Source organism: Tarenaya hassleriana, unplaced genomic scaffold, assembly GCF_000463585.1.
Source record: "Tarenaya hassleriana unplaced genomic scaffold, ASM46358v1 Cleome5, whole genome shotgun sequence".
NCBI lineage: Eukaryota > Viridiplantae > Streptophyta > Magnoliopsida > Brassicales > Cleomaceae > Tarenaya > Tarenaya hassleriana.
In genome coordinates, this window is record NW_010967707.1 from 2729396 (window position 1) to 2748836 (window position 19441).

The 19441-nt window shown below is 37.0% G+C and overlaps 6 protein-coding genes across 8 annotated transcripts in view; 3 read left to right on the forward strand and 3 right to left on the reverse strand.

Moving 5' to 3' along the window:
• Positions 1-504: 504 nt before the first annotated feature.
• LOC109117255 (40S ribosomal protein S29) lies at positions 505-2403 on the forward strand. Its single transcript, XM_019204077.1, has 3 exons — positions 505-649; positions 1957-2056; positions 2155-2403. The coding sequence occupies exons 1-3, from the start codon at positions 588-590 to the stop codon at positions 2161-2163; spliced, it is 171 nt and encodes a 56-aa protein (XP_019059622.1). The 5' UTR covers positions 505-587; the 3' UTR covers positions 2164-2403.
• A 1338-nt stretch (positions 2404-3741) lies between these two features.
• On the forward strand, positions 3742-7979 carry LOC104826492 (QWRF motif-containing protein 2-like). Of its 3 annotated transcripts, XM_010559214.2 has the most exons (7): positions 3742-5495; positions 6005-6124; positions 6562-6678; positions 6791-6880; positions 7097-7204; positions 7466-7539; positions 7657-7808. In XM_010559214.2, the coding sequence occupies exons 1-7, from the start codon at positions 4020-4022 to the stop codon at positions 7721-7723; spliced, it is 2052 nt and encodes a 683-aa protein (XP_010557516.1). In that variant the 5' UTR covers positions 3742-4019; the 3' UTR covers positions 7724-7808. The 3 variants fall into 3 exon arrangements, with proteins under 3 accessions (XP_010557516.1, XP_010557515.1, XP_010557517.1); XM_010559213.2 differs by lacking the exon at positions 7466-7539 and having other exon boundaries at positions 7657-7979; XM_010559215.2 differs by lacking the exons at positions 7466-7539; positions 7657-7808 and adding an exon at positions 7329-7459.
• A 3192-nt stretch (positions 7980-11171) lies between these two features.
• On the reverse strand, positions 11172-12212 carry LOC104826493 (zinc finger protein AZF2-like). The gene has a single exon (XM_010559217.2). The coding sequence runs from the start codon at positions 12071-12073 to the stop codon at positions 11273-11275; it is 801 nt and encodes a 266-aa protein (XP_010557519.1). The 5' UTR covers positions 12074-12212; the 3' UTR covers positions 11172-11272.
• Positions 12213-14202: 1990 nt separating this feature from the next.
• LOC104826494 lies at positions 14203-14706 on the reverse strand. The gene has a single exon (XM_010559218.1). The coding sequence runs from the start codon at positions 14659-14661 to the stop codon at positions 14326-14328; it is 336 nt and encodes a 111-aa protein (XP_010557520.1). The 5' UTR covers positions 14662-14706; the 3' UTR covers positions 14203-14325.
• Positions 14707-15374: 668 nt separating this feature from the next.
• On the forward strand, positions 15375-18292 carry LOC104827417 (magnesium transporter MRS2-3). Its single transcript, XM_019204048.1, has 7 exons — positions 15375-15387; positions 15438-15736; positions 16352-16564; positions 16661-16789; positions 16934-17094; positions 17188-17431; positions 17741-18292. The coding sequence occupies exons 1-7, from the start codon at positions 15375-15377 to the stop codon at positions 18026-18028; spliced, it is 1347 nt and encodes a 448-aa protein (XP_019059593.1). The 3' UTR covers positions 18029-18292.
• Positions 18293-18580: 288 nt separating this feature from the next.
• The window catches only part of LOC104827418 (disease resistance protein RPM1-like), a 3661-nt gene continuing 2800 nt past the window's right edge, over positions 18581-19441 (reverse strand). The window contains exon 2 of the mRNA XM_010560591.1: positions 18581-19154. Within this exon, the coding sequence (XP_010558893.1) occupies positions 18581-19154 (574 nt within the window). The remainder of the gene's footprint in view (positions 19155-19441) is intronic.

Consider the following 19441-nt stretch of genomic DNA (forward strand, 5'->3'; position numbering starts at 1 on the left):
TTATTATAAAATATATATATATATAAAAGAATAGATTAATAGAGAACTGTCTAATTTATGTCTTTGTGATTTATTTCCATTTTTTAACAAAAATTATAAAAACTGTAAACAATTTTTCAAAAAATTATCCCAAACTAAAAGTATTTAGAATTAACTAGGAGATAACACAAAATTGGTGCAAGAAAAAATTATTGAGTTTTCTATCATATTATATAAAAATGATTCGAAAGAAAATGATAAAATAAATTAAATCATTGGATTTTAGTGTTAGGGCATTTAAAGATCTATACCAGGTTCAAGGCAACTCAAAAACCGCTCATTTTTTTTCCGGTCGGTCTCCAATACATGCAAACCGGCGGTTTGGTACAATCGGTTAGTTGGTCCAAATTAATTGATTATTAACCGAGTTCGGTTTACCAAATCCAACGCCTCAGCGGATTAGGGTTTTTGTGATGCCCCGTTTATTCAGAGTGTACATATAAATAGTTGCATTCCTTGACGCTTCGCTTTTCAAAACGCTCTTCTGCAACATCTAGGGTTCTTTCACCGCGCTAGTAGATCCATCAGCGAAGCAACGAAGCAGCAGAATGGGTCACAGTAACGTTTGGAATTCTCACCCGAAGAAATACGGTCCTGGATCTCGCACTTGGTAAGGCTTTTCCTCAATTTTCTTCCGATTTTGTTGTGATTGCATTTTTAAATTACGTTTTTCTTTGTCATGAAAGCAATTTTATGTATTTTGGGCACTTTTTCGAGTTAAGTTTTGCGGTTCGATGAATCCGTATGTTTCTATTGACCCGAAAGCAATGTTGGTGTTGGATTGATCGGTTGAGTGACTATTGTAATCATTCTAAGAGCTCGTAGAAGCATAGAGATTATTATCTAGATACGTTTTCTTCATTCTGAAACTCTTCGATTTTTGCTTGCTTTTCAGTTCTTAGAATTTCAAATTTTTTATCGGTAAATACTCGCATTCCAAACATGGTAGGTTCGATGAATCTGTACTTCTCGATTCATCCTAAATGCAATCGGCTCAAGTGATTGCTGTAATCTTTCAAGACCTTGCAGAACTATAAAGTTCTTTCTGAGTTTACATCTATTAGAGTATTAACAATTCTGTTTGCAGTCTTGAAAAACATCAAACTCGTCGCTATATCTTGGCTAACAGAATGCAGAATCCAAGAACTAACAACCAAATTGTTCCTCGACCATAGTACTGCATTTGGATCTGAGTCAGATGGTTTTGGAATCGTACCGTCAATGAAGCCAAGCTTATTCCGTCCTTCAGCGGCCATGGAGAGCGAGCGACGCCAAGTAATGAAGTTCTCAGGACCAGTGAGTCGATCAGTGACCAAATTCAGATTGTAATCACTGCGATCAATGTGGTAGAGACTATCATCAACTTGATTCGCCGCCGACGAAGTTCCAATCGGCATTTTTCCAAGAAAATTTCAGAAAATTTTCCCGAGAAAAAAAATTTTGAGAAAACAGAAAGGTGAAATCGATCAAGATGAACGAAATCACAATCAAAATACAAACTGCGGAAACAATTTCTGCTCTGATACCATATTAGCTCTCATAATCTGGACCAAAGATGCCAGGGAATGAAGAGAAAATATGAAAGTTCGAGAGAGAAATTAGGCGGAAACCGAGAATGTTTAGGGTAAAAGAATGAATTGTATTAATTAACCTTTTTGCTTTGTTTATATACAGACGCCGTTAATAACTAACTCGCTAACAGAATTGTTAATACTCTAATAACATCTTTTGATGTCTGTTTTTGTTGCTGAGAAGATGTGATCTAAGATATGCCGAATTCATCTTTTATTGTCGTGTGTAGTAATGCGAATTGGGTTCTAAGATTTGTTGTAGTGAATGCATAGTCCGATCTGGGTTTGCTGGTTTTTCTGCCACTGTTACCGACAAAAGCTTGTGTGTGTGTTTTCGGATTGGCAGCCGTGTGTGCGGAAACTCCCACGGCCTCATCAGGAAGTATGGACTGAACTGCTGCAGACAATGCTTCCGTAGCAACGCCAAGGAGATTGGCTTCATCAAGGTTTGAAGAAATCAGCCTTTTGTTTGATGAAATTCCTTGTTTGGTAATGGAATGCCTTTTCTTCTTATAGTTCTTTACCAATTTGCGTGTGTTTGCAGTACCGCTGAAGAATCATAGCAACAGCATCCATTGGCATGGCTTGGTGGAACTGGTGACCCTCTTGTGTGATTTCAACAAGTAATGTCTTGTTTTTCTTTCCAATGATCGAACCTTTAAGTTTATATTTTAGTTTTCTGGTTGTTTGAATTAGGAAGACTGAAAAACCCGGTTTTGAAGTAACACAGATTCTCATCTTATATATCGTCTCCTGCTTATATAGTCCTTTATATTTAGATTTTTGGTGTGAAGATAGAGTTGGGTAATCAATAATGTACTTAGTCTACTTGGTCTATTTCCATGCCTAGTTTGAGTTCTTGGTTGCGAGTTTCAAAACTTTATTCCATGCACATATATATATATATACGAAATTTTGATTGTAAGTTGTAGTGGATCGTAGGTTTACAAATTACAAAGAAAGGTTAATAAATGTTTTGACTCCAAGCAAATGGCAAAATGGACAAATATATTGATAACCAAACGTATAGAGATAATTATGGCTTTGCTTCTTTTATTTGCTTTGGATTTCTTAATACCACAAACGCAATTAATTATGGCTTTGCTTATATGTATATATATTTATATACAGACAGACTTTGGTTTTAATATTTTTTTTGATGTTTTGAAAGATTGAGTGGTTATGACTATTTAGTTGACTATTTTATATTTATACCCGGTTGATTATTTCGTTGACTCTTTGAGCGGATGCTATCAATTGCAATTTTAAATTTTATAATTTTGGAAAAATTTGGGAGTATATAATAATTTGAATATTGAAGATTGTTATCGCCAATAAAATGTGTAACAAGTTAAAGGTCGTGTTTTCTACAGCTTTTAACGAAATTTTGCGGCAGTTTGGTAAAATACAGTCATAGTTTTTATTCATTAAACCACAAAAGTCACATACACATTCCTACGTATAAAGAATATAAAACAAGTAATCAAGCAAGAGATTGTTGAAGTATCATAACTAAATCAAGAATACAGTTTATATAAATAAAAAGATTCGTCTCAAATATATTTTATTTTCAGCACACTGTAAATAATTATTTTCTAAAATAAATTGTATATTCATTTATTTATTGTTGCGTAAAAATATAATTGCGTCTTGCCTGATAACTTTGAAGGTCTTATAATTCTAATGAAAAAGAAAACCCAAAGTTATCCTAGCGAATATTTCTACGGAAAGGATGAAATGAGAAAAAACTAATAAAATTCAAATAATTTTTTAAAAATTATTCGTTTAATAGATTATAGAACTATGGGACAATTTTTTAACATAAAATTATATTCTTTAATATTTTATGTTGTTAGTTAAAACGATATATAATTTCTATTATCAACACAGATAATGGAGCCTGTATCCACGTAATAACCAAGATGTACATTTCTATTTTTTAGTGATCACTATATTCATAAAGTATAATATTAATTTATAATGTTTTCTCTTTTATGTGTGTATATATATATATTATTTTTGAAGAAAAAAAATTAAAAAAATGTGGAATAAGTAACGATGGATTAGTTAATTAAGCATCGTTAAGCAAAAGCGAAGCCGCTGAAAAGTTCATTAAAACCTCCGAAGAGGAAAAGAAAAGAAAGAGGGAGTTTAGAAATCAGCTCAAACAAAAGTTTAAAGAACAAAATCTAGAAACCCCACCAACAATTCTCCGATCTCCGTCTCTCTCTCTCTCTCAAATGCAAAATCCTATTAAGATCCATATTGGGTTCTTTGATTTGCACTGTAATCTGTGAAATTTGCTTCGGAGTGGAGGAGACAGGTCCCTTAAATGAAATGTGAGGAACACGAAGAAGAAGAAGAAGAAGAAGTAAGCAGACGAAGATATATTCTCTCGGAGGTTTTATAATGGTTGCTGCGTTTCCTCAAGCAGCAATCGCTAGTCCTGAACCGAGAAACATACCTCGAGATCAGCAAGAAAAACCTCGACCCATCGCCAACAATGGCGGAAACCAGCAACAACGAAGACCCAGAGGCAAACAGGTCCCGTCACGCTACCTCTCCCCGTCTCCTTCTTCTTCTCTTTCCGCTTCCACTAACGCTACCACTACCACTTCTTCTTCTTCTTCTTCTTCATTCAAAACAAGTAAGCGATACCCTTCTCCACTCCTCTCTCGCCCGACGAATTCTGCTTCTACTTTGATAAAGACGCCTTCGTTGTTGCCCAAACGGTCGCAATCCGTGGACCGCAGACGGCCGTCGCCGGCTCCTGTCGTCGGAGGCAGCGGCGCCGAAATGTCGGTGGCGACAAAGATGCTTATCACTTCCACTCGTAGTTTATCGGTTTCATTTCAAGGTGAAGCGTTTTCGCTTCCGATTAGTAAGAAAAAGGAGACTACCCCGCTTGTTTCTCACCGAAAAACTACGCCGGAGAGGCGGAGATCGACGCCGGTGAGAGATCAGAGGGAGAACTCAAAGCCTGTGGACCAGCTTCGGTGGCCGGGAACGTCTCGGAAGGGAAATAATGAATCTGAGTCGAACCCGCTTTCGAGAAGCTTGGATTGTGGCAGTGATCGGAGGAAACTTGGATCTGGGTATGTGGGCAATTCACTATTGCATCATTCTTTGGTCGATGGGAGTCCTAGGGTTTCTGTTGATGGGAGGCTGAGTTTGAATTTGGGAAGCACGAATGATTTATTGGAAATGCGGAATGAAAGCAAGCGAAGCGCAGAAACGCATTCGGCTAATGCATTGGCGTCAAGTATTTCGTGCGACTTTACTGCATCTGATACTGATAGTGTTTCGTCGGGTAGCACTAACGGTGTGCAAGAATGTGATTCTGGTGGTACTGTTTGTGTCAATGGTGAAATTTCTAAAATGAAGAGCTTGCGGCGTAGTATAATGGCTTCTGCTAGATTCTGGCAAGAGACTAATAGCCGATTAAGGCGATTGCAGGATCCCAGTTCGCCGTTACCCTCTAGCCCGAGTTCGAGAACCAATAGCATCTCATCAAAGTTTGGTCAGTTGAAAGGGTTTTCTAGTGATGGTAATCTGCCATCTCCTCGTAGTATGCCTTCTCCTACACGAGGAGCTACTCGTCCTGCTTCACCAAGCAAGCTTTGGGCGACAACCACATCATCTCCAGCTAGGGCAATTTCGAGTCCGGCTCGAGTGAGAAATGGAGTTTCTGATCAAATGAATTCTTGTTATAGTGACACGCCGTCTATTCTTTGTTTCTCTGCTGATATTAGGAGGGGAAAGATTGGAGAGGATCGTGTTATGGATGCACATTTGTTAAGGCTTCTGTATAATCGTTACCTGCAGTGGCGGTTCGGGAATGCAAGGGCGGATTCTATCTTCATGGTGCAAAGATTGAATGCAGAGGTATGCCGTAATGGGTTTTCTTTCATATAGGTGAAAGAATGATGCTTGAAATTTTCCATGTGATGAGACTGATTTGATCTTCCTGCAACAGTTCATGCTTTGTCACCACTTTAGTAAAAACAAGATCTTAGTAACAGTCTCATGGATTTGGAGCAACATTCGATTCAAGTCTTGGATTGATTTAGCTTGAGGCTGTGAAAAGATCTTCTCTAATTTTATTCCCAGTTTCCGGGATAGGTTATACAAAGTCTAGTAAATATTAGATTGAGAAATCCATAGAGATAGTTTGAAATAACAGATTTAGTCATGTAAAAGACTCAGGATGGTGAACATACATGAACATATTAGCGTAAAGCATTCAGAATTTTCAGTCCGTTCTGATAATAGCCTAGTAGAATGTGGGCATGGTTTCCTTTTTATCTGTTTTCCTTCACATATGTTATGTTTAGTTTGCCTTATTAAGCGATAATTTTTCATCAAATCTTGATTAATCTTCTCTGGTTTGCCAGAAAATTTTGTGGCATGCTTGGATATCAATCTCCGAATTACGTCACACTGTCACACTGAAACGAATCAAGTTGCTATTGTTGAAGCAGAAACTGAAACTGGCTTCCATCCTGAGGGGGCAGGTGAGAATACAATTCCATTCTACAATTTGTCCTCTGACATCTTATTCCTCAGAAAAAATAACAATATGGTAAGTGCACCATTTTCTATGGTATTTTCTCAATGTTTGAGGAAAAAGAAAAGCATTTTAGGACTTGAGCTTTGTGACTTTGATGTCGAAAAATCTTGCTGCGCGAAGTGTAAAAGTTCATCGTTCAGGGTGGCGCTGTAATCTGATTCTTTAGTATAACTCAAATAAACAGAACAATCACTGCATCTTGGTTTTACTAGTTTGTATGATTTTGAATAATTGTTCCCATGAGGTAAATTTTCCATATTTGTCTCTAGGAGTTGGTATTACTAATTGTTTAGGATCATCTTACAGCGCACTTCTTTACTATAAGCGCATTTATTTAGCTTTTTAAATTGTGATTAAAATCATTCGATTTGTCAAATGTAGGTGGGTTACATGGAAGAATGGTCTCTTTTGGAGAGAGATCATTCAAATTCTTTGTCGGAAGCAATCGGAGCCTTGAAGGCCAGCACTCTTCGTCTCCCAATTGTCGGAAAAGCCGTGGTAAGTGTCTTTATAGACGACTCGCATATAATTCACTTTTGTTTATCTGTTTCATCCGAGGTAATTTAAGACTTTTTTCTGAATGTTTCTTTTATCCTGTCTGCGTTGTTAGGCTGATATCCGTGATCTCAAGCACGCTGTTAGTTCAGCTGTTGTTGTCATGCAAGCTATGGCATCTTCCATATGTTCATTGTCCATGAAGGTAAATGTCTTTTTAGAAAACTTTAGAATGAATACAGTTACATAAAATTTGCCTTATCTGCATTTCTATGCATCAATAGTTGTCGATTTCAACCACCTGGGTTTATGAGAAACTAAAATCAACCCACCAAGTGCTTTGTGTATCATATGCATTGGTCGTGAATTGTGAGTCATGCTTCTAGCCCGTTTATCTCAACCATTTTTTCTTCATTACTAGGTGGATGAAACGAATTCTGTAATGGTTGAGCTCGTGAATATCACTGCAAAGGAAAAGGGTTTGCTTGAACAGTGTCAAGGCTTCTTATCAAGAGTAGCAGCCTTGCAGGTTAAAATTCTGCCTCTCCTCCCTTCTCCTTTTTCTGCATTTCGGAACTGTTTTCTTTGTCGTTCATCTTATACTATTCCCCATCTTTTCACTTGCTGACTCCGGTTAATGAAAAATCGGACAGGTTACAGATTGTAGCATGAAAACACACATAACACAGCTAAGTCGGATACCGATCACAAGCAGCCTGACTTCACATGTGTAGAAACTGATGTATTCACCAATCTCTTTCGCCGTTCTTTTCACTGCTCACCACACCAGAAAACCAGAACGCTAACCTTTACACCACAGCCTTTCCCCAGAATCCTGACTGTTTTGTTTTCAATCGAACCAAGGTAAAATTCTCAGGGAAAATCGTTTCATTTCGCCATTCTTTCTCACTCTTATCTCTGGGTCTGTCTCTTTGTGATATGGATTTGTGTTGTTTATGGAAAAGTCCTTTGTGTCTGAAGATTACAGGAGGAAAAGTTTCAAGAAAAAGAACAAGAAGAAAAAGGAAAAGATGGGTGTTGCCTCTGAAGTTCAGCCAGTCTGGTTCTTACAGTAACTCTCTAATGTCTTTTTGTGTGTGTGTTCACAAGAGGAGAAAGAAGAAGAATTATGAAGTAAGAAAGGAATGTACATATACAAATGTAATGGGGGAAGCAGGTCGCATTAGATTTACAACCTCACTTTCCTCATGTCTTTTCTAATTATAATGTTGCTGTCTTTTTGGTGTGTACTGTGTTGGTTGGAATTAATCTCTATTGTTGATAATCGTATTCAGATTCATTTATATTCCATTTTCATATATAAAAAAAAAGTATTTATTGTTTAAAGGAATTTTTTCTGATTCATTTTTTTCAATTAATTTGATTTTTTTTTAAAATATACTGAATATAAGTTTATATAAGATTTACTTCGCATACGAGTGGATATTATTCAATGCCATATGGTTTGATAGTTTTTTTTTTATAATTTGAAAGTTTATCGGTCCGACTACATCTCCACAGACGATCGGAGAAGTCCAGGTGAATGTTCTTCTCTACGTTTTGATTTAAATTCAGGGTGAAAACATGTTTTGCATGTTATCTCACTACTAGACCATCCAAACTTGGGTATCATGCAAGTAAAGATACTCCAAATTCAATTTTTTTTTAAATGAAGGAATAAAAAGGTTTCCAATACGTTTTGCATTAGGAGAAGTTTGACAACACGCCAAGGACAACGCCATTCATACACAACGCAAAGATGACCACGAAACATATCTTAGATTATTAAAAATAAATTCTAAATTTACCATACTGCAATCCAATTATAATAAAAAATAATAATAATACACGTTCTTAATATAGGATACCGCCTCCATATGTTTGTTCCTGAAACCATGGAAATATTCAATTGAATCTTAAAATTATTATCGTTTTTATTTATTCATTTAGATTGTTATATTGATTTTATCAAATTTTACTATGTAACTACTAGAACATTTTATTTATGATTTCATTACTTTTGGCATCAAATTATCACACTATCCGAGGCATACGTGCCCCTACATTTTTTGTTAGGGATTCCAATAACAAATCAATTTCCCCGAATAAAAAATATATATTTTTTGCCTATTTATAAATAAACTTTAAATTTTATTTAATGTTCAAACGGGGAAAAAACACACTGCGATGCTGCCACATAAACTGTTCTTTTTTTTTTCTTCTCTTTAATATATATAGGCTGTATAGATATTGAGATATTAAATATTATGCGTGTAGTTGAATATGTATATATAGTTATAACGAGTAAATTTTTTTTTTAGTGTAGTAATATATAAATTAACACGTGGAGAATCAAGGTGAGTGTAGTTCCTTCTCCGTCGAGGCAAGACAACGCAACACAACGTGTCAAACCAGAATTTCAAAGGTTCTTTTTTTAGTTGCCATTTACGTAAACTTCTCAAAGTCTCTATCTCCCTTTTATTTTTGTCCTTTTTTTTTTGTTATGGCGGCTCGTCGTATTTTTCTTTTTTTTTAGAAATACTGCTTATATTTTATATAATAAAATATAACATATATATCTAATAGAGAGCTTCATTAGAAAATGGTGGTGGATTTACAATAATATATGAAAAACCTCGTGGTTTTAAGATTCACATTGTACATATAATTATTAAAGAAAAGAGTATTTAGGTGGATGTTTCATGTGTAACTAAAATGAGAACGAGTTTTATCGCAACTTATATGAAAGTAAAATAACAAATATTGCGAGGAGCAGAGTAATCCAAAAACTAATCGAAACTAATGTATTGTTAATTGACAAAAATTAAGCTAAACATAAATTATTGTATTGCTAATGCAATTTATAACTTTATATAAATAGAAATGAACACGCGAAACTAAATTAGGATATGATATTAGTGGTCGATAAATGAATAGGAAGATGTGACAAAGCTTAACAAGCATATCAATTTTACAATAATTTCGAATATTAAAGCAATTAATGAGTCCACGTGGAAGGATTTTGGTAGAAAGTGTAATATGATGTAATGGAAACTTCGTCCAATTTTATTTTATTTTATTTTTCAAGTTTTGCTATTAAAATTCCGAGAAAAGGACTTAAAGAAATCGAAAACAACCTGATGAATCGTTACAATCTAGAAAAAAAAATTGGTTGAACTGTCCAATTTAGGAAAAATCAGAAATTTAGATTATAAACATATATATATATTAAGTATAATGCACATCAGGTATATTATATTGAAAAATAAAATGCGGAAATTAAATTAGAAAGAAAGAACAAAAGATAAAAGAACGGAAACACTTTTATTGTTACATCTCTTCTTCTTGTTACATTACAATGAAAATAATCCATACATTTATAGGAAAAAATATTGAAAGAAACAAGGAAATAAAGATACGAAAGAAACAAATAAGGCAAAATATAATTATCACGATATATATTTTATTCTTAATCGATATTATGCCTTTAATTGTTATCAATCATATCAAATCTCCATATTTTGTTTCTATTTCAACATTCCCCCTCAAGATTGATTTTGAAAGAATTCAAAAATCAATCTTGAAGATACAACAAAATGATAAAAAACTTCACTGTTATTAGAACAATCCATAGAAACCAAATTTCATTCATTTAGAGAGTATTAACCTCTTTCAAATCACTTCGCTTGACTTTAAAGTTCTAACTTTAACTCTTTTTGTCATAGCATCTTGCTTGATCTTAGAGTTTTTAGCTTTGACTTCTTTTTGTCATAGCACATCGTTTGAATCTGGTTTTTTTACTCTCCCTTTGAACGATTTGGATATATGAACATCCAAAACGCAAAAGAAAGAAGAGATTAGAAAATTAGAAAAAGAGAAACATATAGTTCAGATCGCAACCAGGCTCTGATACCATATTGAAAAATAAAATGCGGAAATTAAATTAGAAAGAAAGAACAAAAGATAAAAGAACGCAAACACTTTTATTGCTACATCTCTTCTTCTTATTACATTACAATGAAAATAATCCATACATTTATAGAAAAAATTATTGAAAGAAACAAGGAAATAAAGATACGAAAGAAACAAATAAGGCAAAATATAATTATCACGATATATATTTTATTCTTAATCGATATTATGCCTTTAATTGTTATCAATCATATCAAATCTCCATATTTTGTTTCTATTTCAACATATTATATATATATATATATATAGACATGTGCATAAACATGGACACCGAGGCTTTGTTGTAACTTATCAAGTAAGGTACCGACATAGTATAAATAATACGTAAGGCATGTCGATCTATTTACGCAATTCTTTGCTTCTCTCTTTCCACCCTTTTTTTTTTTTTAAATAAGTAGAGATTGCCAATTGAAAATATTTTTTATTTTACAAAAAAAAACCGTAAAAAATAATAGTATTTGTTTGATGAAAATCAACGATAAATAAAAAATAGAACAAATGGAATAAACCTAAAATATGTCTAATTGTAAAGGGAAAAAAAACATATGGATCACACTGTATTGGTAATACAAAAACAAGAAATGTATATTGAACCAAATGATATTATAACAATAATATTTCTTTTTTATTTATTACAAATTCGTAGAGAAAAATGTTCTTTCTTGACGGCGTCATCTCGGTCCGTTAGGAAATGCGGTTTCTTCCCCGGCAAGGGGCTCTCCACCTCTTCCTCCACTCCGCCGCCGCCGGACAATCCAAACTCCGGAAGCGCCGGGAGGTTCAGGTCGATGAATCCACGGTGCCCCCGCTCCTCCGACACCGTGCTTCCTCCGCCGCTGTGGCTCGACGACTTGCTTCCTCTTCCTCCGCCGCCGATGGTGCCTTCGTAGTGGCACCGCTTGTGTCCGCCGAGCGCTTGCCCAGTCGGAAACACCTTATGGCATATCGAACACTCGTGTGTCTTCCCGGATAGAGCGACGGCGGTCGCCGCCTGAGATTTTTCCCCGGTGGAAGCTACGGCGGAGAGATCATCTGCGGTGGTTGCGGCCGTTGAAGCGCTCTTGATGCGGTGGCTCGCCTTGTGACCGCCTAAAGCTTGGTAAGAAGGAAACGCCTTGTTGCACACACTACACTTGTAGGAAATCTTCTGCGTCTGCGTTTGCGTTTGCGTTTGCGTTTGAGCAGTCGTGGGTCGGCCGCGGGCGAGCATGACGAGGCAGAGAGCGAGGTACTCGTCCTCGTTGGGCCCAGAAGACGACGAGGGAGAAGGGTCTAGAGAACGCTCGCGTTTCGAGCGTTTGCGTTTGAGCCAAGGTTCCATGAAAGCGGCGTCGGTTATCATATCTTCTCCGGCTTCTCGCCGGTATTTGTTCTCGGCGGCGGGGAACTGCAGCGGCGTCGGAGAATTCATCGCTTCAAGTGCCATACACACAGACGAAGAAAACAAAAGAATTTCAAGAATTTTCCGATTTGCTCTCCGAAGAGGTGAAGAGTTTCTGTTTCTAGAGAGAGAAGTAGAGAGAGAGAGAGAGTCGATGAAGTGTTTCTCCTTGGAGCCTTGAGGGTTGGACTCTCCTTTTATATAGAGCCACGTGGCTAAGGCGTATTAAGTCGGTCAACTATCTCTCTGTGTAGGCATATATGCCTAACAGAGTTTTTTTTTTTTTCCAAATCGTTTCCTTTTTTTTTTTGGGTAAAGGTTGTATTCCTTTTCTTATTTTAGTTGGAGAAAAGGAAATAAATTTCCATTTTTTTATTTTATAATTTCTAGGAATTTTTTTTTATTATTTTATGGATATTAAAACATTTAGATTCAGAACTAAATATTTGAGATTGACTTTGGAAATATATAGAATGGTAATAGTGTGTTACTACATGCGAGGTTTTGGTCTTTGGTCACCTAATAAGTTTTAGTTATATGCAAGTGAGAGAACTGTTCAAAGTCAACCTTAAAAACCCAATAGAACCAACAAAAAAATTAGCATATTGTTCGTTTAAATGTAACATAATTTTTTTTTATACAAATTTAAATATTGTTGGAAAAGTATTCCCATGTTGCAGTGTGGGCTATGAGCCACGAGTCGCGTGGGACGCGCTTTTAATCAAAACGCGTACACGCCTAATTAGTTTTCGTCACTAATTATCCACCACTCTGTCGTCATAAATTCTCCAAGATTATATGATTAAATTATAAGATCAATTTTCATAATTTCAAGATTTTTAATATTTTCCCATTTAAAATATCAAAATCCATGGATCGTCCGAATTTGATAATATAATATTCTTATTGTAATTTATATCCAGCATCTTGATACTAATGGTTCCAATAAAGAATTCTACATATATTTCAGTTTTAAAGACTATTTATAGTATTTGAAATTAATTAATAGATAAAAAATATTCAAGATTCAATCCAATTAGATTTGTGGTGGAATATATAAATTTTCTTAATTCCATAGGAAAAAAATACTTAAATCACCAATAAGTTCCAACCAGAAAATACATTTCTTAAATTTTAATAAACAAGATGATAGAATTAAGCTAATAAATTACAAATACTCGAGGCCGGAGTTTGAGTAGCTGTGTGGAGATCCGATTGGGTGCGGCGTCACGTATTTGCCAACCGGTGTTCTCATACTCTATCGACACGTGGCAACTTCTTTACCATTCGTTAGCTTTTCTTCGGTGGTGATCCCCGACAAGCAAACTGGCTGATATTTATCCAAAAGCGCTGATGAGTGGATCCTATGAGGAGATGACAGGTGTAATGATTATCGTTGGCTTGCCACGTGTCGAAGAATAACGGTGACAGAACATAAATAGAGAAACGAAGTGCTCAGTGCTCACTGATCTGTCTTGTTCTTTATTTTTTATTATTAAATTTATTAATGTATATTTAATTAAAATTGAAAAATATTTCGCATAAATATACCGATTTGTTATCTATTCTTATATTGATATAAAAAATTCGAATTTTTTAAACAAAATACATGATTTTTATAAATGTAACGTTTGCGGGCATGTCAAAAATTATCGATGGCATGGCTAGGGCTGGACGTTTCGGGAAACGGTTTGGGTTCGGGATGGAATAGATCGGTTCGGTTCTTTTGGTTTTACAAAAATAGGTATCAATTGGATTTTTTTATTGTATTCGGTTCGGTTCGGTTTCGGTATCGATTCGGTTCGGTTTTGGATTTTATTAAAAAAATGATAGATTTTGTTTACAAATATTCGGTTTTTCGGGATTTTTAAAGTTCGGTTCGGTTCGGTTCTGGAAAAATTCGATTCTCTAAAAATAGTACCGTTCGAAAAATAACAGCGATTTCGGGTCGGAAAAAATACCGTTTTAACGGTTCGGTTCGATCCGGTTTCGAAGAACCGAACAGAAACGCCCAGCTCTAGGTATGACAATCGCCACAACCACAATCGCAACCAATCGGACGATATAACATCCCAGCCACAGCCGCGTCTTTCGCGTTTTGATTTATGACGATTTCGCTAAATACCCTTTTTATAATTAATGTTCCCTTAAATTTTTTAAAAATACTTCTAACCTTAAGAACACAGAACAATCTTCAAATCAATCTGTTAATACAACATGTTACGAACCATTGGGAGAAAAAATTGAAATAAAAATAGAAAGATTTAGCATATAATATAACACCACACTAATGACGATCAACGCATAGTATAAGAAACATTTTCTTCAGCCTCCTTCACAACATCCGCGCCGCCAACGAACGAGGAACTGCTTTTGTTCATCGAATCAGAATCGAGATCCTGACCAAACCCGGATCGCGGGTCCCACAACTGATCAGGCCCAGGAGGTTTGTAATCCGATCTTGTTCGACGGTGAGACGATCCATGATGGAGTGAATTTGAATGATCGTCATGTCCCAGCAGCAGCGGCCGATTTCCGCGGCTGGATCCGGCCGACACCGATCTGCTGTAGTGAGCATTAGGGTCGTGCCCTTTCTTCATGGCTTGCATCAGGTACGGAATCAAACCCTCCATTGTTTATTGACGAACTATTTGCTCGGCTTTGAAACGACCAAAATGTTGCAGGAACAATGTCCTTATTGAGCTGTCAGAGATGTGTTTGTATAGTTTTGACGTCTTGGTCAAGGATTTGGATAAACATTGAACCTTTTTTTTTTATGGGATTTTACCGAACTCTTTTTTTTTTACCGCGGTCAAAATTGTCTGCAAAATTGCCTGGTTTTGACTTCAGTTACCGGTTTGTAACCCATACATACATACATACATACATACATACATACATACATACATACATACATACATACATACATACATACATACATACATACATGCTCGATCTGTTCTTTTGTTTGAGTGTTTTGAGTGTTGGATTCGACATGAAGTTTAGATGCATTGCATTATTAAATGTCCATGTCACATAATTAAAGATAGAGACATGAAGTGATATAAGAAAGAATGAAAAATACGTTGATTCGTATTTTTAGTTATAAACCGTCTTTATGGACGTATAAATCGACCGCCACGGATGCTATATGACCCGCAAAATCAACCAAAACAAACCGGAAAAAATAATTTGATTTTAATTCGGTTCGATTTTCTAAACCGAAATTATCCGAGCTCAGATCCAAACCGAATCGAACCGTATTGCCCCCCCCCCCACCTCAAGTTCGTTCCTTTGATTTCAACACTGCAATGACCACCGTTCATTACTTCACTCTTCCAAAGCCATGAGAATCGGCGGTAAGCCCGAAGATTCCGATCCATTCCCGACAACGGCGGGGAGGGGGCAGGGCCGTGGTTGGTGCTCAACTCGGCGGGACAAGCGCAGATGCTCGAGGCCGGAAAGCATACAATCATGCGGCGAACTGGTTTGCCGGCGAGAGATCTCCGGATTCTCGATCCGCTTCTCTCGTACCCGTCGACGGTTCTGGGTCGAGAGAGAGCGATCGTCATCAATTTGGAGCATATCAAAGCGATTATCACCGCGCAAGAGGTTTTATTGCTTAATTCCAAGGATCCTTCGGTGTCGCCTTTCATTAACGAGTTGCAGAGAAGAATCCTGTGCCATCATCAAGCGACTAAAGCTCAGGTGATTTGAATTACTCGGGTTTTTTTTGTTCGTTTTTTTGTGAAGATAGGGGTTGTTTGTACTGCTTGCCTTTGGAATATGGAGTTTTTGAGGTTATGGATGGAAATTGTTTTGGAGTTTTCGCCAATTTCCATTGAAGGTTCCTCTTTTTCTTTGGAAATTAGATTTTTCATTCGTGTGAATGTAGAGGGAGGCATCTAGATACAAAGGATTCTGAATTCAGAACTCTGGTTTTGGTTTTACAAGTCCTCTTTACCTGATCGAGGTTCTAAAATCTCATAAAAATACTGAAATCTGGGGATGGAGCAATTACACTGTATTGGGTCATGGTGATGTCATATCAAGAAGATAATGGGGAAATTAAGCTCCTAATCTCGTTTTTCAAGCAGAATTTCTGCTTGGCTTTTCAATGTTACATTAGAATAGAAGAGTTCGTATTGTGCATTTTCTCTTGTCCTATCTCTTTTGTGTAACCTTTTCATGGAACTTAGTGATTCAGTTCGGTTGAGGGCTGATAAACAAGTTCTGCTTTTGCATCATGGCTTTGTTGATATCATTTTTGCCTTTTTTTCTAATGCAAACTTTCCATGTTTACTTCCTGTTTGTAACAAACAGGTGGAAGAGAATTCGGAGGAAGAGCCTCTAACCATGGTAGATTCTGCCCAAGCAGAACCTGGAGACCCGCAATTGTTTGAGAATCAAGACAGTGAAGCCAAGACAGATGCAAAGCAAGGTCTTGAGAATCAAGATGGATCAAAGGTTCTTCCCTTTGAGTTTGTTGCTCTTGAAGCCTGTCTTGAAGCTGCCTGCAGCAGCTTGGAACATGAGGTGAAACAATTTTTTTAGCTCTCTTTTTTATTCATTGTTTCTGGGTTCTCTTGTTCATTTCTTGAATCGTTGTTTTTTCATCTTCTTTCAAAATAGGCTTTAAGATTGGAGCTCGAGGCTCATCCGGCTTTGGACAAGCTAACTTCCAAAATCAGTACTCTCAATTTGGAACGAGTTCGTCAAATTAAAAGCAGGCTGGTTGCTATAACTGGACGTGTACAGAAGGTTTGTAGTTTTACGCTTTCCATCATATCTTACCCTAAGCATCATTCATTTTCCTTCTTAGTTGTGAATATAAAAGATCAAAAGAGTTCATCAAATGTATACTTAACGGTATGCTGTTCACTTATGTATACGTACGAAAACTAGGTCCGAGATGAGCTAGAACATCTGTTAGACGACGATGAAGATATGGCTGAGATGTATCTTACGGAGAAATTGGCTCAGCAACTTGAGGATTCTTCAAGTTCTTCTATGAATGATAGTGATACGGTTGAGGATGACCTTCCTGTGGAAGACGCTGATGACAGGCATGTGGCTTCGTATTCCTTCAGTGAAAAGATGCCATATTCAATTGCATTTGTTAAAGAATAACCATCTCCTTTTTAACCGCGTTCATGTAGGTTTGCTCCTGAATTCGGGTCGGAGGTTAATATAGACACTGTTTCCTATGAAGGTGAGCCTCAAACGGGCAATGCCCATGATCTTCTTATGAGTGCTCATAATGAACTTAGCAGGAACAGCCGTGGGACTCATACTAGTACGACTCGGAGTGCCGTAAGCAAGGCTTTTGATGTCGAAGAGCTCGAGATGCTCCTGGAGGCATATTTCGTGCAGATTGACGGTACCCTGAACAAACTATCAACTGTAAGTAATACTTGCCAAAAAGCCTTCGATGACAGAATCTTTCTGAAAAATTTTCTCATGGATGATCTCCCATGTCTTCCAAGTTGCATGTGAAGCAAAAATGGATCTTGTTCGAAAACATTTTCCGGGTTTGCTCCTTTTTAACATTTCCCCGAGTCGGCAGTGGGTTGTTTTTGTATCTCACTCGTTTGGACCAGAATCATAATGACTATGATCCTTCCAGAACACAGATGGTTCACAAAAAAACCCGATATTTTCCCCAAAACCCTAGTTCTAATGGACATTTTTCGTGTCATTTTGTTACAAAAGCTGAGGGAATACGTGGATGACACAGAGGACTACATCAACATAATGCTGGACGACAAACAGAACCATCTTCTGCAGATGGGAGTGATGTTGACGACAGCAACACTTGTGCTGAGCGCATTTGTCGTCGTGGCTGGAATATTCGGTATGAACATTCGTATAGAGCTGTTCAAAGACGAGGCAGCCGGCCCACGCAAATTCCTATGGACCGTCCTCGGAGGCGCTCTGGGAAGCATCTGCCTCTACGTTGGTGCCATCAGCTGGTGTAAGCACCAACGCTTGCTCGAATGACAGCGACGCTATCTGGAGGGAACAATGTCTTCCCAAAGCATGTTTCCATATATATATATATATATATATATATATATATATATATTCACTCTTATGTGAATCTGGGTAGAATTCGATTTGAAAATTTGGATGATGTATCGATGAGGCAAGTTGAATTGTAATTTGTAAGTATTGGGTTTGTTCAAGCTCTGTATATCTCATTGGCACCAATCAAGCCTTGTTCGATGGATACACCTTGTTGGATGATAAGAGTTGTCGACATCATCACCGCAATCTCGCAGGTCTCTTGTATGTTTATATATACACATCGTCCAATGATTTAGTTTCGCCATGATCATGAGTTCAATGCATCAATATTTTAAAAGATTGATGGTTAAAAATGTACGGAAACTATAGATTGTTTCCATAAACATAGAGACTCATATTGCAAATTACAAATATGGTTCGAAATAAAATAACGTATCACATATATGAACTGTGTTCCATGAGCATGAAATTTACCTTGGATGATCAACGTTTTGAGGGAATGAAGAGGGGCCTTCTTCTTTGCCGTCATGATAGCTTCTCAGTGGAGATACCATTTTTCGTTGCCAAAACGTGCTTTATGATTGGAATGTGGTTTACCTTTGAGCGGTCTATGCCATTCTCTCCGCGGATTCTCTCCAGTAGCTCGTCTGAAGCTTGAGATAGAGATAGTTTTTCAAGTTTGGTAAGGCTTTCAATGCCATCGGGCACTCTCTTTACCCCTCTGCAATACCCGATCTTCAGCTTCTGCAGATGCGGCATTGCGCCTTTCGCTATGACAATATCTTCCAAATACCGCATCCTAGTTACCTCTAACACTTTCAGACATGGAAATCCTTCTTGAAAGCATAACCTATCCCCCTCGTATGCATTGTTGTAAATGGAAAGCTTGACCAAATTAGGGATTCCTCCGATGCAAGACATTGCATCTTCTCCCAAACTAGATGCACCCAAACTTAGCCGAGTAAGTTTGTGAAGAGTCTTGAACCAGCTGGGCAATCTTTCAAGCTTACCGGCGAGCTGAAGCTTCTCGATTTTTGTAGTATGTGATAACGCATCTATTGGTAAGAGTTCTCCATCCATTGAAAATAGAGATAATGACCTAAGATCCGATAGTTTATTGAGAGAATCAGACAAGTCCTTTTCATGATTTTTCCTCACCTTCCATAGACCAATCTTTGTGAGCTTCGTCATTTTACCAAGGTTCTTGATAAACTGCGTTTCTACATGGATGCCATCTAAGACCTGCAATCTCTTCAATTGCCAAATGTCGCAGGAATCCTTCATGCGTGTGTCATATTCAACAATTAGATATCGCAAGTTTCGCAGTTTTGAAATTCCAACCGGAAACTCGTCAATTCCGGAAAACTTGGTCACCAATGTCTCCAA

Coding starts and splice junctions, on each gene's coding strand:
- LOC109117255 (XM_019204077.1), top strand. CDS start 588: ATGGGTCACAGTAACGTTTGGAATTCTCACCCGAAGAAATACGGTCCT. Junction 650..1,956: donor GGTCCTGGATCTCGCACTTG/GTAAGGCTTTTC, acceptor TCGGATTGGCAG/CCGTGTGTGCGGAAACTCCC.
- LOC104826492 (XM_010559213.2), top strand. CDS start 4,020: ATGGTTGCTGCGTTTCCTCAAGCAGCAATCGCTAGTCCTGAACCGAGA. Junction 5,496..6,004: donor TGCAAAGATTGAATGCAGAG/GTATGCCGTAAT, acceptor CTGGTTTGCCAG/AAAATTTTGTGGCATGCTTG. Junction 6,125..6,561: donor CTTCCATCCTGAGGGGGCAG/GTGAGAATACAA, acceptor TGTCAAATGTAG/GTGGGTTACATGGAAGAATG.
- LOC104826493 (XM_010559217.2), bottom strand. CDS start 12,073: ATGGCACTTGAAGCGATGAATTCTCCGACGCCGCTGCAGTTCCCCGCC.
- LOC104826494 (XM_010559218.1), bottom strand. CDS start 14,661: ATGGAGGGTTTGATTCCGTACCTGATGCAAGCCATGAAGAAAGGGCAC.
- LOC104827417 (XM_019204048.1), top strand. Junction 15,737..16,351: donor ATCAAGCGACTAAAGCTCAG/GTGATTTGAATT, acceptor TGTAACAAACAG/GTGGAAGAGAATTCGGAGGA. Junction 16,790..16,933: donor TAACTGGACGTGTACAGAAG/GTTTGTAGTTTT, acceptor TACGAAAACTAG/GTCCGAGATGAGCTAGAACA.